Source organism: Bos indicus x Bos taurus, chromosome 9, assembly GCF_003369695.1.
Source record: "Bos indicus x Bos taurus breed Angus x Brahman F1 hybrid chromosome 9, Bos_hybrid_MaternalHap_v2.0, whole genome shotgun sequence".
Lineage (NCBI taxonomy): Eukaryota > Metazoa > Chordata > Mammalia > Artiodactyla > Bovidae > Bos > Bos indicus x Bos taurus.
In genome coordinates this window covers 68,291,246-68,316,323 of record NC_040084.1, presented here as the reverse complement: position 1 = coordinate 68,316,323, position 25,078 = coordinate 68,291,246, and the positions used below count along the sequence as shown (strand labels likewise).

The window sequence follows — 25,078 nt, the reverse complement described above, 5'->3', positions numbered from 1 at the left end:
CACAGTAGTTGTACTATGAGTGCACCAAGATTTAAGCAATATTTGTTACCAAGGTTTATTATTTTAAACATACTGTGACCAACATCGTGCAGTGCATTCTGGTGGCCTTCTGCAGTTTCTAGGTGACATCCAGGAATGAAGCCACTAGTTGGGAAGGGCATGATAAATTTTTAAGAAACTCCATAATAATGTATTGTATTTGCCACATTTTTCTTTCTACAATGTATTTACTTTCCTCCACAACTGAAATCCAGCATGTTAAGCCCAAGGCTTCCCCGGTGGCTTAGCGGTAAAGAATCTGCCAGCAATGCAGGGGCCAAAGGAGACATGGGTTCAATCCCTGGGTGGGGAAGATTCCCTAAAGGGGGCATGGCAACCCACTCTAGTATTCTTACCTAGAGGATCCCATGGACAGAGCAGCCTGGTGGGCTACAGTCCACAGGGTCGCAGAGAGTCAGACATGACTGAAGTGACAGCACACACATGTTAACCTCTTGGTGTACCTTTTTCAAAAAATTGAATTTAACTAAAATTTTCAATGAGGTGACGGTAGATTCACATGCAATTGTGAGTAATAACACAAAGGGAGATCCCCTGTACACTCTGCCCAGTTTCTCCTGATGGTACTACTTTGCAAAACTATTGTATCCAGTCACTATTAAGATATTGACATTGATACATTAAATTTTGATAGTCTGACAAATTGTCTTCCAAAATTTAGTACTAGTTTTAAAACATGACGATACTGCTAAATAAAAGAAAGTCTAGGCACACACTACTTTTTCAGATATTAAATTTCTTCTTTTATGTACTTTTGACTATCAGGTTAACTAAAAATGCAGTAAGAGGAAAAATGATTACACAGAGAAAAAATGTACAGGAGAGAAGTAGAATGAGAAGGAAAAGAGAATATTAAGCACACTACGCAACAGTGGAAACACTTCTTAAAGTAATCCTTGTGTATCTTACTCAAAGGAGGTTGAAGAGGATGCCCAGTTTTTGAACACCAACCAACAGGGTGAATGTCAGGTGAATCTGCATCTATCCAGTAATCATAGCAACTATTCCAGCCATCAAAGTGAACCTGGATAACAAAAAAAGATCAACAGTTTAATTCAGGTCACAAAAATCCCTACAGTAAAAACTCTGCCAATGGTAACCATCTTCATTCTAACTTATAAATAGTACACTGAATATACAAATAAACACAATAGATGTCAGATGGATAAAAATTCAAATGTTGAAAACTGAACAATAAAAGTTCTAGAAGAAAGCATGAATTACCGAACTCTTAAGAGCTCAGTAGCCTTCGTAAGCAAGATGCCAAACTCAAGAGCCATAAATGAGAGATGGATCAATTTAACTACATCAAAGTTCAAATCTTCACAATGGCAAATACGACTGCTAGCAAGATGAAAAACCCAAAAGAAACCTGAAAAACATATTTGTTAACGCGTGACAATGTACTTTGTTCCTCAATTCGTAAAAAAATCACATATCATAAAAAGATGAAAAATCTAATAGAAAAGGTGGAAAAGCAACAAACAGCTCATTAACAGAAAAATAAATGGTAAACATATGAAAAGACAATTTCACTTAAAACTAAAAAGGTACAAATTAAAATCCACAAGATGCAATACTTTTCCTTTCAATCTGCCAGAATGTTCCATTTTGGTGATTCCTAGAGCTAGTGAACATGAGATTAATGGACGCTCTCATAGACCACTGACAAGAGCCTTGACTGATGAGATATTTCTGGAGAGGTATGTGGCAACAGTGATTAACACTTAAAATATATCATCTTTGACTTGATAATCTAAATAATTCATTGTTGTACCAGAAAAAAAACCAGAATGCCTACCATCTACAAGACTGGTTATATAACTTACGGTATGTTTATGTAACGGAGAAGTACAGAGTTACTAAAGCATGTATGCTGCTGCTGCTAAGTGGCTTCAATCATGTCTGACTCTGTGCCACCCCATAGACGGCTCCCCCGTCCCTCGGATTCTCCAGGCAAGAACACTGGAGTGGGTTGCCATTTCCTTCTCCAATACATGGAAGTGAAAAGTGAAAGTGAAGTCGCTCAGTCGTGTCCGACTCTTAGCGATCCCATGGACTGCAGCCCACCAGGCTCCTCTGTCCATGGGATTTTTCCAGGCAAGAGTACTGGAGTGGGTTGCTATTGCCTTCTCCGAAAGTATGTATATATGGGTTCAAAATAATGTCCTTTGCAATGGATCTGCTTTCTCAAGCTTAGAAATCAATTAATCCTAGAATTAAATCCCACAGAATTCCACATCTGGAGGAAATCATGGATAAAATTTTAAAATGGAGAAAAAAATCACAAAGTTAGTCAGGAGGAGTAACAAGCTTAAGATTCACAGATCCAAAATAAACTTGTTCATCCTTCACATACATTGCATATAAAAGCAACACTTAAAGCTGTTTAATTTGAAACAACCCTTTTCTTTCCTCTGATCAAAAGTAACATTCAAATAACACTGATTAAGAGTATCAGCTTACGCTGTCAGTACTACCAATAACTAAGAAGTTATACATAGTTCATAGCGTAAAGTAAATTTTAAGCATTCTAATTCTCAACTAATCATCAAGTGATAGTGTTCTATTTTACTAAATACATGAAACTCTGTTTTCTTATATTCCTATTCCTAAATTTCATTTCTTCCACACTGGAAACAATGTTCATGTAACTCATGTAAAATTTGTTACATTTTACAAAATTTAGCTATCTTCCTGTGGCAAACAAACTCAATCCTAATAAGTAAATGGTTCTCCGACCTGGATTACTAGGTCGACCTCCACACTAGAATTACTTGTAATAACTAAAAATAAGAAGGAAAAAACAATGGGTGAGCCCACCAAGGAGGTTCTAAACTTAGAAGTATAACTTGGGTTCTGTGCACCTAACATGTCATTTACTTAACTTCTAAGTAACTCTACTGTATACTGAAAATTTCCAGTGATACTAAAAAGGACACTATTGTACTGCAATATAGAGTCCAAAAATCTTGGTATCATCATAAATAAAAGGGTTCTTTTAATAATTTCCTCCCAAATACCTTTAAGAATATGTTGAAGATAATATATCTAATGATACCATAAACCCCTTCCTGCTGCTGCTGCTGCTACGTCGTGTCCAACTCTGTGCAACCTCAAACCCCTTCCTAGTTTTCATTAAAACTGATATCTCAGTTTGGCAATGAAAAGTCATCTATCAAAGATGACAGATCTATTGACAATATATGACAATATGCAACAAAAAGGAGACAATATTTTAGTTACTGTAAATAAGCTGAATCTCTTCTACAAACTAGGCTGGCTGGCAACTGGGAGAATTTTAGCAATTTAAGGTTAAATTTCAGAGTTAAAATTTAATTTAAATATTATGAACAGAGGAACAATACAATTCTCTAATAAGGAGCAAATGCACTTAAAAACTGCTATTTAATCACTTATATGTGGAATCTAAAAAATCATACAAGTAAATGTATATGCAAAACAGAAAGATTCACAGATATAGAAAGCAAACCAGTGGTTATCAAAGGGGAGAGAGAGGGGAGAAAGAACAAATTAGCAGTACAGGATTCGGTTCAGTTCAGTTCAGTTCCGTCGCTCAGTCATGCCTGACTCTTTGCAATCCCATGAACTGCAGCACGCCAGGCCCCCCTGTCCATCACCAACTCCTGGAGTTCAGTACAGGATTAATAGATTACAAACTACTGTACATAAAACAGATCAGCAACAAGGATATACTGTACAGCAAAGGGAATTATAGCCATTATCTTGTAATAACTTTTAATAGAGTATAACCTGCAAAGATACTGAATCACACTGTACATTTGAAACTAATAAAATATTATAAGTCAAGTGTACTTTAATTAAAAATTGCTATCAGAAATATGTGTGCATTAGTTGCTCAGTCGTGTCCAACTCTTGAGACCCCATGGACTGTAGCCTGCCAGGCTCCTCTGTCCAAGGAATTCTCCAGGCAATAATACTGAAGTGGGTTGCCATTCCCTTCTCCAGGGGATCTTCCCAACCCAGGAATTGAACCTGGGTCTTCTGCATTGCAGGCAGATTCTTTACCATCTTAGCCACCAATACTTCAATTAAAGATTGCTATCAGAAATTATGCAAACATAATATATAAAAAAATTAAACCTAATTAATACTCTTACTATGGAAGCCCAGATGAAATAAATTTATTATAGTTTGTATAGTTTCATTTCATCTTTACTACTTGAGTCACTGGCACATTAAGAGGTTTTCATAAACAAAAAAATCAGACTTTCTCATAATGCTAAGTGATAGTTGTTCTCTTGCTGGGTCCTATTTTGAAATGAAATAAAATTACCTAACAAAGAGTAAGAGAGAAAGATACATAAACATGCAACACGAAATATTTAAGCATTGTACAAAACACAAGTGAAAGTGAAACTCATTCAGTCGTATCCAACTCTGCAATCCCAAGGACTACACAGTCCATGGAATTCTCCAGGGCAGAATACTGGAGTGGGTAGCCTTTCCCTTCTCCAGGGGATGTTTCCAACCCAGGGATTGAACTCAGGTCTCCCATATTGCAGGCAGATTCTTTACCAGCTGAGCCATAAGGGAAGCCTAAGAGACATCCAAAAATACTTATAATAGAAATGTTCCACTATAAAGACAATTAACATAAAAGCAACTCAGCAATGAGGCTGAATGAAAATTCTAAAGAAAATAGACTACTATATCAAAGCATAGTACAGATAATTTAAAATATTTTAAATCACAGTTTAGGAAATTAGATACATTTTTTACCTAAAAGTGTAATTTGGACCCTTTATAAAAACTGAATATTCATTATTGACAATTTCAAGATGAAGACAGATAATAGTTTTTGAGAGCACAGCATTTCATTTTTTAAAAAAAACTAATTTGGTTGGATTTTCTGTTGAGGTGAAAGGCAACTCAATAAACCACATTTTAGACCCAGGTGCTTATTTGCACTCTCTTCTGAAATGAAAGTTATGTGTGACAATGTATAAACCCAGAAGGACAAACGGAGAAGCAAAGTAGCTGATAGACGTGGCAATGATGAGTGCAGAGGGCACAAGTGGGTGAGGGAGAGCTGAGCCACTGGAAGAGAGGGGGTGGGTTGCAACCCAGACGCCGAGAGAGGGAGAGCAGGGCCGGGGAGAACGAGCTCACTGTGTAGAATCTAGAAGGACTCAATGTGGAGGCAGCAAGTATGTCAGGAGGTCTGGAAAATGACAGGACTGGCTCAAGTCTGAATACGGAGATTTATGCAAGATAATGAAAAAAAAACCCTCATACGAAAGTATGTTATCACAAAACATCAAAATATTAGGGACAAAGATAATCTTGAGAGTTTCCAGAGAGAAATTGTCAGAGAGAAGGAAGGAACCCAGTGGCCTTGGATGTCTCAAAAACCAACATCCCATAAAAAAAAAAAAAACCCGAACTTAATTAAAAATATATATATATATATACACACACTATTGGAAAATGAAGTATTATATCGCCTTCTGAACAGATTACCTTATACACTGTATCTACTTTTTCTTCCAAATACAACTTAAAATATTAAAAGTCAGTCATAAATAAGGAGAAAACTTACATAAAGAAAAGTAGAAAAACACTTACAAAGATACATAATCACTTAATTTGCATATTCCTATGATTTTACTAATGTAATTTGAGGACTTCACGAATTAAATGTCTGCTGAAGTTTTCATCCAAGATGTCTTGTTAAAAAAAAAAGAAAAACAAAAGCACAACAGAAAATACTTACTTTTATTCGGTGATCATCTGTGTCTGCAACTGTTGCTACTCTAATAAACATGGGATTTCTTTTGTCTATGACCTCAAGCTTCATTTTTTTCTGGAATCCATGTGGTGGCTTCTGCCGTAACAGAAAATTTTATATAGTGAGATACAGTCACAAAGATAGAATTAAAAAAAAAAACTGAACTATTATAAGAGAACCAGCCTCCCGAACTCAAGTTCCTAAAACGGCTTTGGACTTCATTCTCCTTACAAAACAAAAAAAAAATCCCAAATCACACAGCCAAGCCTGCAGGCGATAGAAAGAGCCTGAGCAACTAGCCACAGGAGCAAACAGGAAGTCAAAAATCTTAAGCTGAAATTCAGAACACTGTGGTTTTTCTGATTAGTCATAGGGAAGACAAGAATTTTTTCTCATTACTTGGAGCTGTCTTGGCAAAAGTCAACAAACATGAAAGTTATAAGAGAGAGGGAAGAACGTTGAAGTTGTGGAGAGGAGACACAGAAATTAGCTTGACACAAAAAAGTAACAGAAGTCTTTCTAAGAAGAAAATTAGCAATCAAGACACACAGGTAGAACTGTTCTACAAAGAACAGGAATGGGGCTACCTACACCTCAAAACTCAGCAGAAACCTACAACCCTCTGAAAAATTTATGGGCAGAAGGAAAGGTGATGGCTAACAGGTATAATAAAAGTCTGGCTATGAAAATCAAGTGTGAAAATTATGCAAAGGATGCAAAACAATAAATGCAAGGCACCTAAAGGCCAAGCTAAAGGAATTCTGATTTTCTCTCTGATATCACTGTGACACTAGATATACAAACTGAGTTTGACATGATTTTATCCAGTTCAAAGCAAAACTGCAAAGCAGCTCTTTTCTGTATGAGGCTAAGTTAGAGGGTCAGATAAAAATCTATAAAATTTCATGACTCTAAACATTACTCATGTATAATCCTGAATTTATGGCTTTTCTTCATGTAACAAATTTTCTCTCAAAAATTTTTATGTTCTTTTCTGATGTATTTGAATCCATATCTACTAATTAATTTTATCATTAAAAATCCTATAAATTTACACACAAAAGGATTTATTAAAAATGTTGCTTATAATACTGTCACTTTTTTTTTAATCAAGTATTTAATATATCTTTCTTTTCTTAAATACTAATTATAAAGCAAGTTGCTTGAGATTTTAAAAAATTTTAAATACATTTCATTTTTGTATTCTTCCCTTGCACACAAATGACGTTAACTTTGAATCTTAATAGGCAAGAAGCAATTACCTGGATTAGAAAGACACTATAATCAAAACAGATGACCTTGTATTGTGGTAGTCAAACATGATGATTTATAGCAATAATATTAAAACACACAACATCTCAGCTTGCCATAAACAAACCCAAAGGAATGAAGAAATAAAGTTTTCATTATAAAACAATAGATATCTTGTGCTGTTTGGTCTTTCAGAATATCTAGCTGGAAAAACAGAAGTCTGCTGTACAATCAACTCACTGCAAACCAATTCAAACATAATTATTTTCCAAGGAGACTTTAAAGTCCAAAATGGAAGTATTCTTTAGTTGGCAACAACAAACCCCCTCCCCGCCCCAGTAATCATTTCCCTTTCAAAATTGTAAAAATTCAAAAACATCTTCTTTGGTCTTCTGCTTCTCTCTCGTTCCTGTTTACCAATACTTTTTCTGTTCTTAAATTTCAATGACTGAACACTATTACCAACATAAATGAATCAAATATTGTAAAGTATAATATCTCACCACTTTGAAAGCTCTTGCAGGAGCAGGTAAAGAATTGGTTTCTTCTAAGTATTTATCCCAAGAAAAATGTTTCACATTTGGATAACCTAAGAATGAAAACAGTAAATCCTATCAGGTTTAACCAAAGTGATAGTGACAACCACAAGCAGGCCTATGAAATGATGAAATATTGTTATCATTACAATGAAGAAAAGCATGCTCATATTACACAAAACAAACTTAAACTGATTACACACTTGGAACCACATGTAATAATGAAGTAGTTTTCATCTAGATCATGATTTCTCTATTAACTTTTAAATGAGAATATATATAATTTGCATTCTCAAGTTAGGACAGTCTTACAACACAAGATATACACAAACACACAAATATAAACACCCTTTAGTCTCGATATTTCACTTCTATCAATCTAGGAAGAATCTCATACGTGTGTACAAAGAAAATACATCATTTGTAAATGTGAAAATGTAAAATCAGTTAAATGACCATCAATATAGAAATATACACACACACATACACACACACACACAAATATCGTAAATGTAAAACAGAAAGCATTTATTTAAAAGAGTGAGGCAGGTTTATATATACACCAATATGTGAAATATTCCAGACAATCATATTGTTAGGCCAAATAAGTTAAAATAAATCATGGAACAGTACTGATAGAATGTATAAAAACAACATCTTTCCTCCGTCTCACTCTCCCTGTTTCCTCCAGAGTCCAAAGCCCCTTAGGTAGACATGAGTCGGAATTAGCGTTGGCCCAGTAGGGGAGGAAACCGGCTACTTTATGTAATCCTCTTTATGGCTACTTTATGTAGTCTTTACTTACTGAAAAAGAGAAAATAGAAGCCAGATTTCTCACTGACTATAAATATGAAAAGTGAAAAACCAGAATGAATTTGGTGGTATTAGATATGAACTGCAGCTAATGGTATACATTCATGGTTTTCAATATCTATAAATGGATATAGAAATCAACAAATTTTTCTATATTTACTTAACCATATGTCCCCTGAAAGGCCAACAGCAGCATTAGTTCAGAAGCAGTGAGCATATCAAGTGTCCAGATAGCATCTACAAATCGTTCTCTATAAAAATAAACCACGGAGTCTGGGAAAAATGGGTGACGTCAAGGTTGGGTCAGGGAAAGCACAAGATAAGCCCGGCTGTGCCAGAAAATAGGAAATGTCTCCAAAAAATAATAAAAAATGTCAAAAGGACACAGAAACCAGCCTAAAGGGTCCCCCACTGGCCAAATGTAAGAAAATCTGAACATGAAAATAAATAATGTTAGTAATGGAATATAAGCCACTGATGATAATAGTAATATTTCGGTCCATGTTGATATAAATAAATTAACTGAATGCATAAACAGGAAGACGAGAAAGTTATTTTTTGCAGAAGAATGTCATCTAATTATGTACAACGAAAGACTAAGAAAAATTACCATTTAGAAACTATCAGAATATTGATTCACACTAGAAATATCAACAGATGCTAAAACTAGGAAGCGACGTGGGACTGAAGTGCAGGATAGTTATACAATTTCAAAGTGTCTTCTCAAAATACTTAATAATTACAGACAAAAACCCCCCTACATCCATGAATAAGCCTGGTAACTAGCATCTTAATCAATCAATCACTGGTAAAAATCAACCAGTAATGAGATAAACAGACATCAAGTGGCACAGAAGATGATCCAATGAGAACACAGCACTGTTTCTGTGATATTTCTGCCAAAAATGCACACCATGGATCTAATTACCAGAAAGTATCCATCAGGTTCAAATTAAGTAATATTCTACAAAATGATCAATTTGTAATTCTTAAACATACGCAAGTTATAAAAGTCAAGGACAGCATATTGAAGGAGACCAGAGAAATATGACAACTAAGCAATATGCCATTATTTTGCTATAAATGACATCCTTGATACAACTGACAAACTTGGATGGGTCTCTGATTCAAGGTTATATAAATGAGCTATTTACTGTTCTTACAACTTCTCTGTACATTTGAAAATGTTTCAAAATAAAAGTCTGAAAGTAAATACGCAAACATTTCCAAGTAGTCAACATTTTACAGTGCATTTTTAAGGTATATTCCTTGCAGAATTAAGTAACATTAAAGCTGACTGCATGCATACACGTATGTGTGTGCTCAGTCCCTCAGTCATGTCGGACTCTTTGTGACCCCGTGGACTGTAACCCGCCAGGCTCCTCTGTCCATGGGATTTCCCAGGCAAGAAGACTGGAGTGGATTGCCATTTCCTCCTCCAGGGGATCTTCCTGACACAGAGGTCGAACCTGCGTCTCTTGCATTTCCTGCATTGACAGGTGGGTTCTTCACCACTGCGCCACTTTTAAAGCCCTGCATGTATGTGTATACAGAGGCAAAAAAGGTTTCTCTGCAAAGATATAACAACCACCTATTAAGCCATTAAGAGAGAGAATAGTGGTTATCTCTAGTTTCACTCTAAACTCTTAAAAATAAGCATTATCTAAATGGATAATTTGGTAATTAAAAAATAAAAATCATTTTAAAAGACATTAAGACTTTAATTTTGGAAAAAGAACAGTAGGTGTACCAATGTTAAAAAAGAACAGGAATATGGAGTAGCTGGCAGGGCAGCTCATGAGACTGATCTAAGAAGCAGAAGAGCAATTGCCTAGGGAGACAGGTGATTAACATCCTTTCTTTTCATAGAGAAGATGTGAGACACAAGCCAGGAATCTGCCCTTAGAGAACAGGCTCCAGAGAAAGGGTGTCTTGTTTGCCATGGATCCAAAGAGCAGAGTAACATCAGCACAGGCCTTGCACACCAGTCTTTTTATTTGGCATATTTTTACTTTTTTTTTTAACTTTTTTAATTAGTGTAATAAAATATGTATCACATAAAATTTACAAGTTTAACCATCTTCATGTGTTACAGTTAGTGGCATCAATCATATTCACACTGCTATGTGTTTGGTACTTTTCACATGCCATTTTGTATTTTTTAATTTTGCCAAAAGCTATATACTTTCTCTGCTACTGAATTATAAAAGTCCATGAAAAGAGACAGAAGACTTGGTAATCTGCCTCACATCAGAAGTCAGTAATGATACCTCACACACCCCTTCCTAGGCTGTGAAGACATAGCCAGGAACCTGCTGTTCACTGGTCCTGTTAATTTAACAGATCCCTGCGTGCATGCTAAGACACTTCAGTCTTGTCTGACTCTTTGCGACCCTATAGACTGTGACCCACCAGGCTCCTCTGTCCAAGGAATTTTCCAGGCAAGAATATTGGAGTGGGTTGCCAATGATGACCAAAAGGATGGTAAGGAAAAAAATAAAAAGATCAATATCAAATTGCGAAGTCCAAAAAGAATCTGTATAACATAATTCAGATGGTGATAGTGGCAGTCACTATTCACTGGCTCCTGAAAGTGAAGTCGCTCAGTCGTGTCCGACTCTTTGTGACCCCATGGACTGTAACCTACCAGGTTCCTCAGTCCATGGAATTTTCCAGGCAAGAGTACTGGAGTAGGTTGCCATTTCCTTCTCGAGGGGATCTTCCTGACCCAGGGATCGAACCAAGATCTCCTATGTTGCAGGCAGACACTTAACCGTCTGAGCCACCAGAGAAGCCTGGCTCCTAACCTAGGAGGGCTGAGTGGGGTCTTTCAGGCAGCAGCACATTTGAGTTACCAAACCAATTAATATCTTACTTTAACATTACATGGTTTATGCAATTATTCTTTCACCTTCAAAACAGTTCTGTAAATCAGTAAAGAATAGGAGCTTTCATCCCTGAACATAGAAGAAAATGCAGGAGGTAGAAGGGACTTGCCTTGTCCATCATAGGAACGGTTGGTTCTGAGTGAGTAAATGATCAGGCGCTAACTAGGAAGCAGTATCAAGGAACAAGGGACAAGCCTAAAAACAACACTAGCTGGCAGAATAGAACGAGACAAGTATTTGAAGCTCCAAGCTGAGTCTTTGTTGCTTACATGCTGTGGCAACATCCACACAACAGCTCCTGACAAGCCAAGAGGGCATCCTTTCCCTATGACCATGACAGTTTTCATTACAGGAGTATCCACAAGAAGCCACATACACCACAGTGACGCTCTATGTGAGCTGACCACTCTATCACTTCATACCAGCAGCAGCCATGGCATGTTAAATAGTGACATGCTCAAAAATGCATTGTCTTATGATGAAGTCACAGAGTCTGCTCTTTAGCCCATGAAAATAAACTTAAATTGACATAAATAACAAACAGCAGGCACATAATCAACACAAACCTGGAGGAGTAATGAGCGTTCTTCGATGTTCTTTACACCAACCAACTGGATGAATGTGTGGACTAGAGGCTTCACACCTGTAAGTTATATAAATTTGGTAATTAGGGAAAATTCTCAAATACCAGTAAAAGTTAAAAAAAAAAAAAAAGTTAGTGATTGTGAACATTTTACACTGAGTTCTACTGCTGCTACTGCTAAGTCACTTCAGTCGTGTCCGACTCTGTGTGACCCCATAAACGGCAGCCCACCAGGCTCCCCTGTCCCTGGGATTCTCCAGGCAAGAACACTGGAGTGGGTTGCCATTTCCTTCTCCAATGCAGGAAAGTGAAAAGTGAAAGTGAAGTTGATCAGTCGCATCTGACTCTTAGCGACGCCATGGACTGCAGCCTACCAGGCTGCTCCGTCCATGGGATTTTCCAGGCAAGAGTACTGGAGTGGGGTGCCATTGCCTTCTCTGACACCAAGTTCTACCTTTTCACAATCTATCTTATTCGGGAAAAAAGGGCTAAACCAAAGAATTTTTCACTCTTCCAACATATTAGTACCAAGGAGATTTCTATCAGATACATATAACATACAAAACTGACACCAGGCAAATAGTCTTTGTTCCCACACAAGTGGTGTTATATTCCACAACTGCAAACATAGCAAATGTAAAGATAATGTCAATAAAATTTGGAATTTCCATTTAGGAAAATCATTTGGAAAAATAAACATGTATATAAACAGCATATACACAGGCAAGCTAAAATTATTTCAGTATTTCTAAGGACAAATATACAAAAGCAGGAAGCACAATCACCCTCAAAAAGCAAACACACTCTCTCTATTGCCCATTAGAATGGCAGAGACCAGGTATTAAGATGGGGTCTTTCTTTTCCTTACCTCTTCTCTTTGTCATCTTTACTTCAGTCAAGTATATGCTTTGCCAAGGCCTCTTTACCAGTATGCACATCTGATTCCTTGCTCCTAATCAAACCTGTTCCATATAGTACTCTCATCCCAACATGCAACACTCTTCATTCATTCATTCACTCAGCCATTCATTGAAAGGCTGAGTGTCTATCATGTGCCAGACACTGGGATAGGCACTGAGGATACAGTAGCAAATAAAATAATACCAACTTTCAGCCTCTTGGAACTTATAGTATAGTGGGAAAAGAGGAAATTAATTAACAAACAAAATGTATATTCTGGGGGCAAAATGCTATGTAAAGAATTGGAATAAAAAAGTAGAGTGAAACAGTGGTTAAGATATTCCTTCAAAACACATAGTCAAGATGACTTTTTAAATAAGATGACATCTGAAAACAGTGAGGGGAGGACTGAGCCACTCAAATATATAAAGGAAAGCCTTCCATGCTGAGAGGACAGCAAGTACAGATGCTATGTTAAGAGGAGATACCAAGCAGAACTGTGTTAGGAATGGACTGAGAAGCAGAGAACAGGAAATATCAAGAGGGGCCATTAGGCCACAGTAAGGTCTTGGAATCTTAGAGTAAAATGATGTTTACTAGAACATTTTGTGAAAGGTTTTAGGCAGAAGAGTTGTATAATCTGATTTATGTTTTAAAGAAATTAGTCTGACTGCTTTGCAGATAGTAAACCACATTTGGGAAGGAGACAAAAGGCTGCTGGAAGGTTTTTACCAGATTTGGGGAGGGTAACCTGAACCAGAGTGCTGGTGGTGAAGATAATACGAAGTGATTGTATATTTAGGTCAATGTTCTAAAGGAAGAATCCACTGGATAAGCTGATAGATTTGACGCAGAGTGGGAGTGAAGGGAAGTCCAGAACATTCCAAGGCTCTGGGCATGGCCACTAGAAGATGGATGTTACCATTTTTTGAGATAGGAAGACTGCAAGCACAGCCTGACATTCCAAATAGTGAATGAAGAGATCTGATATTAACATGTTTCACAAGCATGTAAAATAGTAGATCATGAGCACAAAAATTTGGAATTTAAGGGCAAGATCAAGGATAAAAACACACATTTAGGAGTCATCAGCAAATAGGATGGTATTTAAAGCCATAAGCAGAGATGTGACCATCCAGAAAATAAGTATAGAGGGCAGAAAAGAGAAAAGGCGAAGAAGTCCAAGAAACAACAATGACTGGTAAACAGAGAGAGAGAGAGAGAGAGAGAGAGAGAGGGAGACGAAATCAACTGGGTCAAATGCTGCTGCTCGGTCAAAGAAAAGAAAAAGCAAGAACTGATAACTGGATTTACCAACGTAAAGGTCACTGGTATACTTGACAAGAGCTGCTGTGGTGGAGCTGGGTATGGGAAAGGGCAAAAGCCTGAACAGAGTGGGTTTAGGAGAAAATGTTAGGAAATGAGCACAGCTAGCTCAGAAAACACACTTTAAGGAGTTCTGTTTTTAAAAGAAGTAGAGACATGAGACATTAGATAGAAAAAAGAAAGCTTTTTTTTTTTTTAAGCTGGGAGGGCAATGGCACCCCACTCCAGTACTCTTGCCTGGAAAATCCCATGGACGGAGCAGCCTGGTAGGCTGCAGTCCATGGGGTCACTAAGAGTCGGATACAACTGAGCAACTTCACTTTCACTTTTCACTTTCATGCATTGGGGAAGGAAATGGCAACCCACTCCAGTGTTCTTGCCTGGAGAATCCCAGGGACGGGGGAGCCTGGAGGGCCACCGTCTGTGGGGTCTCACAGAGTAGGACACGACTGAAGCGACGCAGCAGCAGCAGCAGGTGAGGGATATATGGAAATCTCTGTACACTTTAATGCCCAATCCCGTCAGATGCATGGTTTTAAACTGTATAAGCAAAACTATGGATCTTGATTTTCCAGTTATACTATTCTTTCCTGGAAAATCATTTGGCTATGGATTATTAGTAATGATGCAGCCTTTATTTTAGGGAAATTTTTATATTATTCTAGGGAAAACTCTTAATGGCACCTTAAAAATGAAAAAAATAACAAGTATGTAATATTTCTTTAATTTTTTTCAGTTTAAGACAACTATCAAGTACTTCTAATTATGTCAGGTTCATGATGATTAAAGTAAAATCATTAGACACAATTCTGTTTATTGGATTTCTCTATATATTACAAGTAAAGAAAACACTGTAGCATATTTTGGCCACTTGTTCCTGTACAGCCAGAATCTCATATGAGGTTTCAATATTATTTAAATATCGATCAAAATCACCATTTAAAATAAACGGTAAATAAAATAAAGAAGTTGTCTCAATTATGAAAATAAAAATAGCCTCCTTTTTATCTAGTTGACTTACAGCCCCTCTATAAACAAACAATACTTCCTTCAGAAGTGGGAAGGCTGTGAAATTATTTGTTACTATTGAAACACAAGTCATCTCTTAGTCCCATCTAGTGTTCAAAAGCAGAAATGTAACCAAGAAGAAACAATGAAGAACAACTAATGGTGAAATGTTTGGCAAACTGTTACTCCCTGTGCCTTTCCTTTCTTTCTTTGGGGTTTTTATGTGTATTGTTAAGAAAGTCCATTTCAAAACAATTTTTAAGTCCATTTCACAAGTACGTACAAATTATTTATGAAGGCTGCTAAGACCCAAATCAGACCTAGATTGGTAGATAATAATAGAAATAAGAATTCGTGAAGAACCCACATGTGTCATATAAAGTGAGCAAACATTAAGACCCTCATGGAAACACTGAGAGGTTAAGTGGCTTCGGGTTGACAGTAAAGGGCCCTGGTTTCATCAGTCACTGGCAAAGCTAAACAAAACTAATATGCGCACACTGGGCTCCCCAGATCTCGGCGGAGAGTCAGATAAGAACATTTCAAGTTGCTCACTTAAGGAACACATCAAAGTCTTCATTTCAAGCAATAATGGTTTAGATTCTTTGAAGAAATACAGCACACTTGGTCTCTCCCACTCCCTAAATTCAAAGCATGATGACTGCCAATTTCTTTCCGGTGCCTACTTTCTGGGCTCCCACTCTGTGCACACTCTTCAGCCACTCTGTGCACACTCTTCAGGGCTTCCATCACTCTGTTTTACTAAGCCCCAGACCTCATCCCACCGAGTCATCTCGTTCTCCTTTTCATCCTTAATTCATTTCCAAGCTCATTCCCTACAGAAGCTGTTTTCAATATTCATAATTTGCTTCAAGCATAAAACCTGATTTTCACTAACAAGGTGACTACCAGGAAGAGACAAAGGAGGTGCCATCTCATCACCCTAACATCAATGTTCCTTTCAAGTCTTCATTTTCTCTACACTGAGAGAGAACAAAGCTCGTTTCTCCCCAAGGCTAGCCCTTCTCCTATGGGCCTGGGGTCCTCAATTATCCAGTCTCAGATGTCTCCACTCTCCCTCAACAGCGGCTTCTTTCCTTCAGCCTAAAACCAAGCTCAACACCTGAGGGGCTTACTCCCTCTGAGACAATAATCCACTTTCACCTTCAGGGCTAAACTTCTCTGCCCGATGTGCCTTACAGACATCTCTTTCAGTCAGTTCAGTTCAGTCGCTCAGTGTGTCCGACTCTTTTTTGCAGCCCCATGGACTGCAACACCCCAGGCTTCCCTGTCCATCACCAACTCCCGGAGTTTGCTCAAACTCATGTCTGTCAAGTCATGATGCCATCCAACCATCTCATCCTCTGTCGTCCCCTTCTCCTCCTGCCTTCAATCTTTCTCAGCATCAGAGTCTTTTCCAAAGAGTCAGTTCTTTGCATAACGGCCATCTCTTTAACATTTTGCAAACTGGTTTCTGTTTCTAAAATTCTTACTTCAATCCTTACAACATCTTGTGAGATACGGACTATTAACCCTTTTTCCACAGGGGGCACCTAAAGCTTAGAAGGATTAAGTCACTTACTGAATACCAAGGCTGCCACACCCCAAACATATCCCTGTTTGCTCCATGGACTTAAACATAAGTAAGTGCTTTCCTTGGCCAGAACTATTTCATCCCAACTTCTAAGTACTAACTCCTATCATTCTTTATGATCCAGTTCAAATTCCATGTCCCCAGGAAGATCTTTCTGAGAAACCTTCAGTGAGTCAGTCCGTCCTTCCTTCCACATGCCACCACAGACAGGAAGCAGTTGGTTTTAATAATTAAGTGCTAACCACCATGGACTCTGCAGCCAAGACAGAGGTGCTGTGTTTCTCTCTGTTCCCAGACACCGAGCCTCTCAAGACTGAAGTGCAGAGGTCCCTAGGTCCCTGTCATCTCTGTAACTCACCACCACCATCAAGGGGTGTTTCTTGCATATAATGGTTGATGACACACACACTGCTCTGAGAAACTGACAACACAATGCAAACTTTTCAACATTATTTGGGGAGACACATAAAATTACTATTACTCTTAATGTATACATGTAAGAGAGCCCAACTACTAGTAACAAAAGTGTAAAGAAAACCCAGAGGTAAACCAATTTTTATTCTAATACATGTATACTGTTTGCTCTCATTAAAAACTACTACAACCCTACATAAATTTAAATGCCACATAGCATTACTCTTTGAAAGGAAGAAATGTTTTACTTCAATTAAACACGCAGTACCACAAATGTATGTGTGTGTGTGTGTGTGTGTGAGAGTGCGTGCATGCACATGCGCATTCAAACACACTTTCACATTCCCACTAAGGTAAAAAGAGATAAGATCACTGCCCGTTTCAAAGGAAAAAAAAAATCTCATTTTCAAACTATTTTAAATTGGGAAAGCAATCCAATTTGTAACCTCAATTACATACCTAAGTAACTAATTTATGCAGATAAAAACCATTCCAAAATTCAAAGATCAAAGAACATAATATTTAATAAGGTTGGAGAAATTTCAGTGCACTTAAGTAATTTTCAATATGCCTTAATTGCATATCAAGGAAGAGAACACACTGTTATTCTTTTTCTGACAATTAACAAATATAACTTCAACAGTTAGAATTGTAAGTCTATCCTCAAAGTACATTCCATTCTAAAAATAATTTGGTTGTGCTCGTAAAAGTGCAAAATCATTGCTGAAAGAGATCAATTTTTTCCCCTGCTCTTTCTAATAAGAAACCAGGATGCTTCCTATTCCCTAGGCATTTGGCATCAGAGAAAAATGTGATACATTCTCCTAGACTTTCTCATTACTTTTTTTCTCCCCAGAAGAATGAATGCTTTTAAAGGAAATACATATTATGTCAAATAAGGAACCTGCACTTTTAAAACCCTATAATACTTACAGGACCACAAAAATAACTGAAACATTCACCTACTGTGTTTAAATCAGGCAAAAGCTGTTTTTAAAAAATTCTCCCTGAAGCAATCAGAACTTTAAAAGCAAAAAGCTCTCATTTCAACAGATTCTAATAAATAAGGTATCATTTATTAATAAAAGGACTGGATCCCAATTGTCATGTTGGTACTGCCATCAACACAGCACATCAAACACAGGAGGGAGAAAAATATGTTCTACCCAGGACAGATTCCAATATTTCTAAATTCATAGTTTTCTCATCTACTCACTCATTCAAGACAGGTATGGATAATTTTAAATGAAACAAAAGCCACCAGTTTGCGGAAAATATGAGAAAGAGAAGAACATGGTAAGCAATGCAATGAGGATTCAATCAGCAAATCCAGGCTGTGGCAAAGTCAACAGGACAAACAGCCTGGTTTCTTAAATAAAAGTTACAGGGGGAAGAAAATGATGAAGGAATAGGAAACTAGAAACCAAAAGAGATCAAGAGAAACATCAAAGCAATCATACAATGCACACCCTATTTGGACCAAAAGCTAATAAACCAAGATAGTTGGGGGATAATGTTTTAGTATGTTAGTGACATGATGCTATTTATAACTTTATATATTTGAAAAAAGAAAAAGAAGTTCTATCTTTAGAAGATACATATTCAGACATGAAATGCTATGGAATCTGGAATCTGCTTCAAAACAGTCCTGGAGTTGGGATTTTAGAGCAGGAAAACACCGGAAACAAGATTGGTATATACTGGTAATTGCCAGTAGTAGGTAATGCCTGCAGGAGGTCACTCTACTGTTCTAACTTTTGTATACACCTGAAATGGTTTGTATTTCAGTAACAAATTTGATTGCAAATTGAATAAAAAAGATATCCTATGAGGAAAATTATGCTTTGCAGAAAAAAGCTGGGTAAAACTTACTATAATATTCAAAAGTACTTGATTCTATGTGATGTGATCATGGAGCTACTTTAAATTATTCTGTGAAAACCATACATAAAATATAATTCTGATTTTTATAATTCATCTTTTAAAAGTCTAAACAGCAAATAGCTTTCAATGTCTCTCCTTTTTTAAAACAACACAAGTAAAACTGATGACTGTGTAAGAATCCAATCCAAGAAGTAATGGAAATTATTAATGGCTCTGCTGAATATTTAACTATACACACACTAAAAAGGTCAGGAAACAAGTTTTCCTCAAACTGAGCTACATTTATATAAATTAACATCCATTTGCTACTGCAACATTAGCCATATTTTATAAAGATAACTGTCACTTCTCAATGCAAGTATTGTCCAGAAAGAACTAAACCACGCAGAAATTCCTTTCACCAGCAAACTATAGTTTCGTTAGTGAACGTGAATTAGGTATGAAAAACCATTATTTCAACTGCCTAATCAAAATCTTACGGCTTTACTATAATCCTTTCATGATTATATAACTTTATAATTATGTTCCTCCTGCCACTTTATATAAAATAGCCAAAACCCTTAAGGGTTAAAAACAATATTCCTCAATTAATAATTTGTATTGTCATTATAAACAGTAAAATTAGCTGCTGAGCATGAAAATATGAAAGGAAGATTAAAATATTTTCTTAAGAAATGAGAGAAGACACCTCAGATGAGGAGGGGAAGTGTGAATCTGTGCGTGCACACATGTGTGAGTGTCTCTTGGGAGTGTGGTACGAACTGTGCTTTCATAGGAGGCAGTCAACTAAAATACAAATCACAAAGTAGAACTAAAGGATGTTATTTAGAAACACATGACATATGGAACAGGTAAAGTTAAAAATCCAAAATGAGAAAGAGTACAGAATACTGTTATTTGTGTTCTCTGCTTTGCATTATTACTGGTTTTAAATAAGTACTTGAATAAACATCAATTAGAAAATGCCCACAGCAATGAAAAATGTCTCACCAATAGTCATAGCTCTCATCCCAGTTGTCAAAATGTACGAGGAAACGATTGTCCACCATATCTGTTACCGTAGCAACACAGATGAATGCAGGGTTCTTTTTGTCTACAGCTTCAAGCTTCATTCCAACTCGAAAGCCTGATGGGATCACTGTCTATGAAATATACAGATTTAATTAGAGATAAGCACACACTTAACAACAAGGACCTGAACCCTCTCTGCACCCCTGCTTGAAAGCCTGGCATCCATCAGCTATATTCACATAATTTAAAAATCATAGACCAGTTTTGCAGCAGAGTTGCTTTCCAAGAAGCAGCAATAAGAAAAACGCTCCGTTGCTACACCCAATTAATTATCTGGACCTTTAAAGCAAACACACCCACAACCTTGAAAAGTTTACTTAATCTTAACTTGTGTCTTGGTACTTGAGATGACTATGCTAGTTAGCCAAGTTTTATGTACCGTATAGTTTACTTTCAGTTTCTCTCTCTCTTTATTACAGACTTAACAATGAAAATTACTTCATACAGAATATGCACATAATCAAGTTAAAAATGTGTGTAAGTCAGTACAAATTCACTCCCACTTCTGAAAAATCTTTCAAAAGGGTACTCTACTAAAAGTAGGCCATCTTCCTATATGAAAGGCTGGAAATTATTACAACTGTAATTCAACAATCCAGATGTTATTCATAATAGCACCCAAAAAGCTGGCTGTTAATACATAAAGCCATTCAAAATAGCTTGTAATATAAGGAAATCCACAGATTATTGGCCATCTGGGACATGAAACAAAAACAATAAAAATTCAGTCAGATGCAGTACTTGAAATGCTGTGGATGTAAACATTCCTCAAAATATTTCATGAAGAAAAATATCCTAATCTCAGAGAAGTACTTGGATATCAGTAGTGTCAATCACAACACACTACAAGTCATTTCTGCCCTTCAGAAAAAATCTTTCTGTCCAGGCTGAAGCATACAGACACTTTTCTCATTACTTTAAGCAAAATAGATGTTATCTCTTTTTACTATAATTATACAGCTATCATCACAAAAATGTGGACAGGCATGTATCTGAGTATGTTAGAGTGAAGTCCTGTCTGAGTCGAAGGATCAGGCACTAATGCTACACAGGTACTGTTACTACGTATTTAAGCCCTGGACTTCTGTATCAGACCATAAATATTTGAGTATTCTTAGGTAGAGAAATCTAGAAATACAAAAATTATTACATACCAAACACACACGGTCCAAGATTCAGTTTTGTGCTAGCAATGCACAGAATTTAAGATGATGGTCAGTGGCTCAAAAATACCTGACTGAACTCATCATCAGAGAACCAGACAAGGATTAGGAAACTTGGAGCCGTAACAGCAAGCCAATTGCTGAGTTTTCCACCTGACTGGCCTCCCTCATCTTGAAGGAGAATGCCGACTGACTATGCAGCATGGACATCTCAGCAATTAAGCTATCTTCTCAATTAAGATATTTAAAAATAATAATCTGGCTCGTTATCTCTATTAATTACCTAAATGCATGTGTGTGCGCACACACACAAATCCCCTTCTAATTCTCTAACTCAAGCTGGCCTATGTTCAATTTGATTAGAGAATGTTTCAGCCATTAGACTTGCTGCCCTCAAAACACCTGGATAATGTCATTTCCCAAGTGGAGAGTATGTGGGGTAGGTGAGAAGGTTTTTCTCATTCCTGATATCTGGAGGGAATCCCTAGTGAAATATGACGGCCTCTCTCCACACTGTCACCTAACTGGTGAATCTGGAAGGAAGAAGTGGTCACACCGTTAAGCGGGCCTACAGGGCATATAGTTTCCACTTTGCTCCCCTCTGGAAGCAGGCTCTGTCCTGCAAGACAGTAGTCTGCCCTGGTCCAGTGCTCATGGGCTAGAGTGGTGAGGTTGGAAGGGCCAGTAAATCTCTAACTCCAGCGCTCAGAATCAAGAGACTCATTTGTCAGCAGATATAGGCCACACATGTACTGCAACTGAGCTCTCATCAACTATAAAGGTGAGATTCTGGCTTTCCACCTGCGTGTCCTCTATTCTTTCCAATCAGATCAGAACTTGATCAGGGCAGAACACTGTAACATATCAGGCCTCCTCAGAGATGCCCATAGCTTAAGAAGTAGAAAATACAAACACATCTGGACTTTGCTCCTGTTAACACTGCAAAACAGAGCTAGAAGCTGGAGAAAAGATTTAAATGATAGCTAGGATGCAAATTCAAGTAGGGTTACATTCATCTCACTATGCGAATCCTATCTGAACAGTACTCCTAAAATCAAGTGACCATAACCATAAAATGCCCCAGTCAATTTAATTTGCTTAGGCGCCTTAACTGTGAAGTATACCTAGGTTTTCTACTATATTGCCTTTTACTATTTAATTTTTCAAAAAGACAGCCATGATATAGTTAAAAAGATATTTATTCATGATAATTTTTAGTTAATTTTAAAGCTTAAGAGCACCTTATTTACCAAAGCAATAACATTTATTATAGTTTCTTGTTATCACTTGTAATTTATCCAAGGAAACACTCAAAAGCAACTTCCCGTGAAAGAAAAAGTATCTTGGAGGTACTTACTATATTCTGATTTTCAAATAATGACTTGGGAGCAGCCTGAGCTTTGCATGTCTTGAGATAGGTCTGCCAATTAAATTCTTCTTCTTTATATCCTAGGATTCACACATATAGAGACAGTAAAATACCAAAATATTTCATACTTAGCTTTCCATTCTTACTTTTATCTGTAAGTCCAACATGCCAAAATCAAGCCGTCAAGTGACTTTTTTAATGGATAGTATTTAACTCATAATTAGTCTCTAAGGATTTTTATACACAGGGTATTTATTTCCAACAAATTGTATTATTTTTTCAATTCCGAATGAATGGTAACGGATGAAAGGAAAAGGTGTGAGGAAGCAAATACACATTGTCCTCAGGTGGACTTCTTTTCATTACCAGACCATTTCTACCAGTATTTAGGTAGAATTCATTAGCAGTGAGCTTCGGTAGTTGAGTTCTCTGTTTTTCCCTCACTCATTCTATTTTGGGAGACTAACTTGTAGGGACAGTGGGAAGCTGGAAAAAATGGTACTACAAGAGATAAAATCTTTCTAGCCTGTCACCACAAGAATGACATGAAGTGAGCATGCTGGCCAACTACAATAATGGAAATGTCCTTTCCTTAGTTTTCACCAGTTCATGTTCAACACTGGTAAAGCCAACATTTCTTTAAAAAGGAAATTGGGCATTTAATTTTACCCAGTAGATTCTCTTTTCTACTTCCATCAAAGTCCAGAAGGTGGTGTGAAAAAAACCATTCACCACATATGAGGCCAATTTATGTAAAGGCTTACATATTTTCTTTTTCATCCCTCTCTTTTCTAGGTGTTTTTGTTCAATCCTTCAGTTATCTGAAAATACCATTCTGCCATTAATTTTTCACTTAAAACCAAAAGATGGCTTGTCCATTAAAATCCAATAACCCCCACTAAAAAAAACTTCAATAATACTACAATGATGTAGTAACCAGTGAATTGGAGAAGGAAATGGCAACCCACTCCAGTATTCTTGCCTGGAGAATCCCAGGGACAGAGGAGCCTAGTGGGCTGCTGTCTATAGGGTCGCACAGAGTCGGACACAACTGAAGTGACTTAGCAGCAGCAATAACCAGTGACGTTGCTCAGTCGTGTCCAACTCTTTGCGATTCCATGGACTGTAGCCTGCCAGGCTACTCCATCCATGGAATTTTCCATGCAAGAGTACTGGAGTGGGTTGCCATTTCCTTCTCCAGGGGATCTTCCGACCCAGGGATCAAACCCAGGTCTCCCGCATTGCAGGCAGAACACTTTACCGTCTAAGCCACCAGGGAAGCCCCAGTAATTCTGAGACCCAGACCAAAATTATCAGACTGGTAACCTGGTTCTTTCACATCAAGCAAACAATACTGAATGCAACATGAAAAGAAAGGAAGTAAGATATTATTAAATACCCTAGGGATGAACTGAAAAAGATACAATCTGTTATTCTTGGATATTTTGTAAAGATGAAATAGGCAAAATCATTGGCAGACTGTAATATAAAAACTTAATAATAAATGAGTAATCACTATTAGTTCAACCCTCACCCAAATTGCTTTTCAGTGTTATAGTATAGTCTCCTTTCCAATCTCTTAAATATGAAGATAAGTTCAATGCATAATTTCTCAAGGTTTTTTACTTACTGAAATGTTAGTAAACACAGTTATGCAAACAGGTTAGAAATAATTTTGTAATCAGTTATTTCAAGAAGGTATGCACGTATGTGTTGTGTGTGTGTGTGTGTGTGTATGAGATAGAAATTTGTAGCTAAAATCTGTAGTCAAAGTATCAAATAAGTGTTGTGTGACATGCAAATAAGTACATGGACATAGTTTATTCTCTTAAGTAGGGTTCTATTTTTTTAATTTCTTTCACTTTAAAAAACATCTTTCATCATGAACAATAAGCTTAAATTTGGGCCCACCTGAGTAACCACAAAGTCTGAATTCTCAAAAATCTAAATTACAATATAAGAAATTAAGTGCTTTCAAAATATAAAATATGAAATTAAAAAGTGACAATACCTTTTGGAGGATGGAGTTTATGGCCAGTTTTCTCACACCACCCAACTGGGTGGATATCCAGAGCATCGGCATTTACCCAGAAGTCGTAACAATCAGAGTATCCATCAAAGTGCAGCTTTATCCGGTATCCACAAACCTGTAATAGGTAAAGAACAGAATATTTGTGCACATGTACAAAAATAAATTAACATGGATCTCAAATATGATATGGATTATATTAGAGCACCATTGTTAAAAGCCACAAAAACAAGTGAACAAATAACAAAATCTGAAAGCAAACGTTATTTTGTTGCAAAGAGCTGAGCTAGGGGTTTCAGCCTCATTCCTAGTGCCATTAGAAGCACATGGATCTGGGTGAAGAATAATTCTCCCATGTAGACAAGTCCCCCTCTTTATCCCCTGCGTTGTACAAGCACAGGGTGCACAGCTCCTGC

The 25,078-nt window shown here is 37.1% G+C and overlaps 1 protein-coding gene across 13 annotated transcripts in view; it reads right to left on the bottom strand.

Annotated features, from left to right (window-relative positions):
- Window positions 1-25,078, bottom strand: part of L3MBTL3 (L3MBTL3, histone methyl-lysine binding protein) — a 104,866-nt gene that overhangs the window by 39,348 nt on the left and 40,440 nt on the right. For all 13 annotated transcript variants that reach the window (XM_027551508.1, XM_027551516.1, XM_027551518.1 and 10 more), the window contains 7 exons: window positions 24,645-24,780; window positions 22,622-22,713; window positions 20,021-20,172; window positions 11,888-11,964; window positions 7,588-7,673; window positions 5,819-5,929; window positions 970-1,084 (listed from right to left, as the gene is read on the bottom strand). In XM_027551508.1, the coding sequence (XP_027407309.1) occupies window positions 970-1,084; window positions 5,819-5,929; window positions 7,588-7,673; window positions 11,888-11,964; window positions 20,021-20,172; window positions 22,622-22,713; window positions 24,645-24,780 (769 nt within the window). The remainder of the gene's footprint in view (window positions 1-969; window positions 1,085-5,818; window positions 5,930-7,587; window positions 7,674-11,887; window positions 11,965-20,020; window positions 20,173-22,621; window positions 22,714-24,644; window positions 24,781-25,078) is intronic.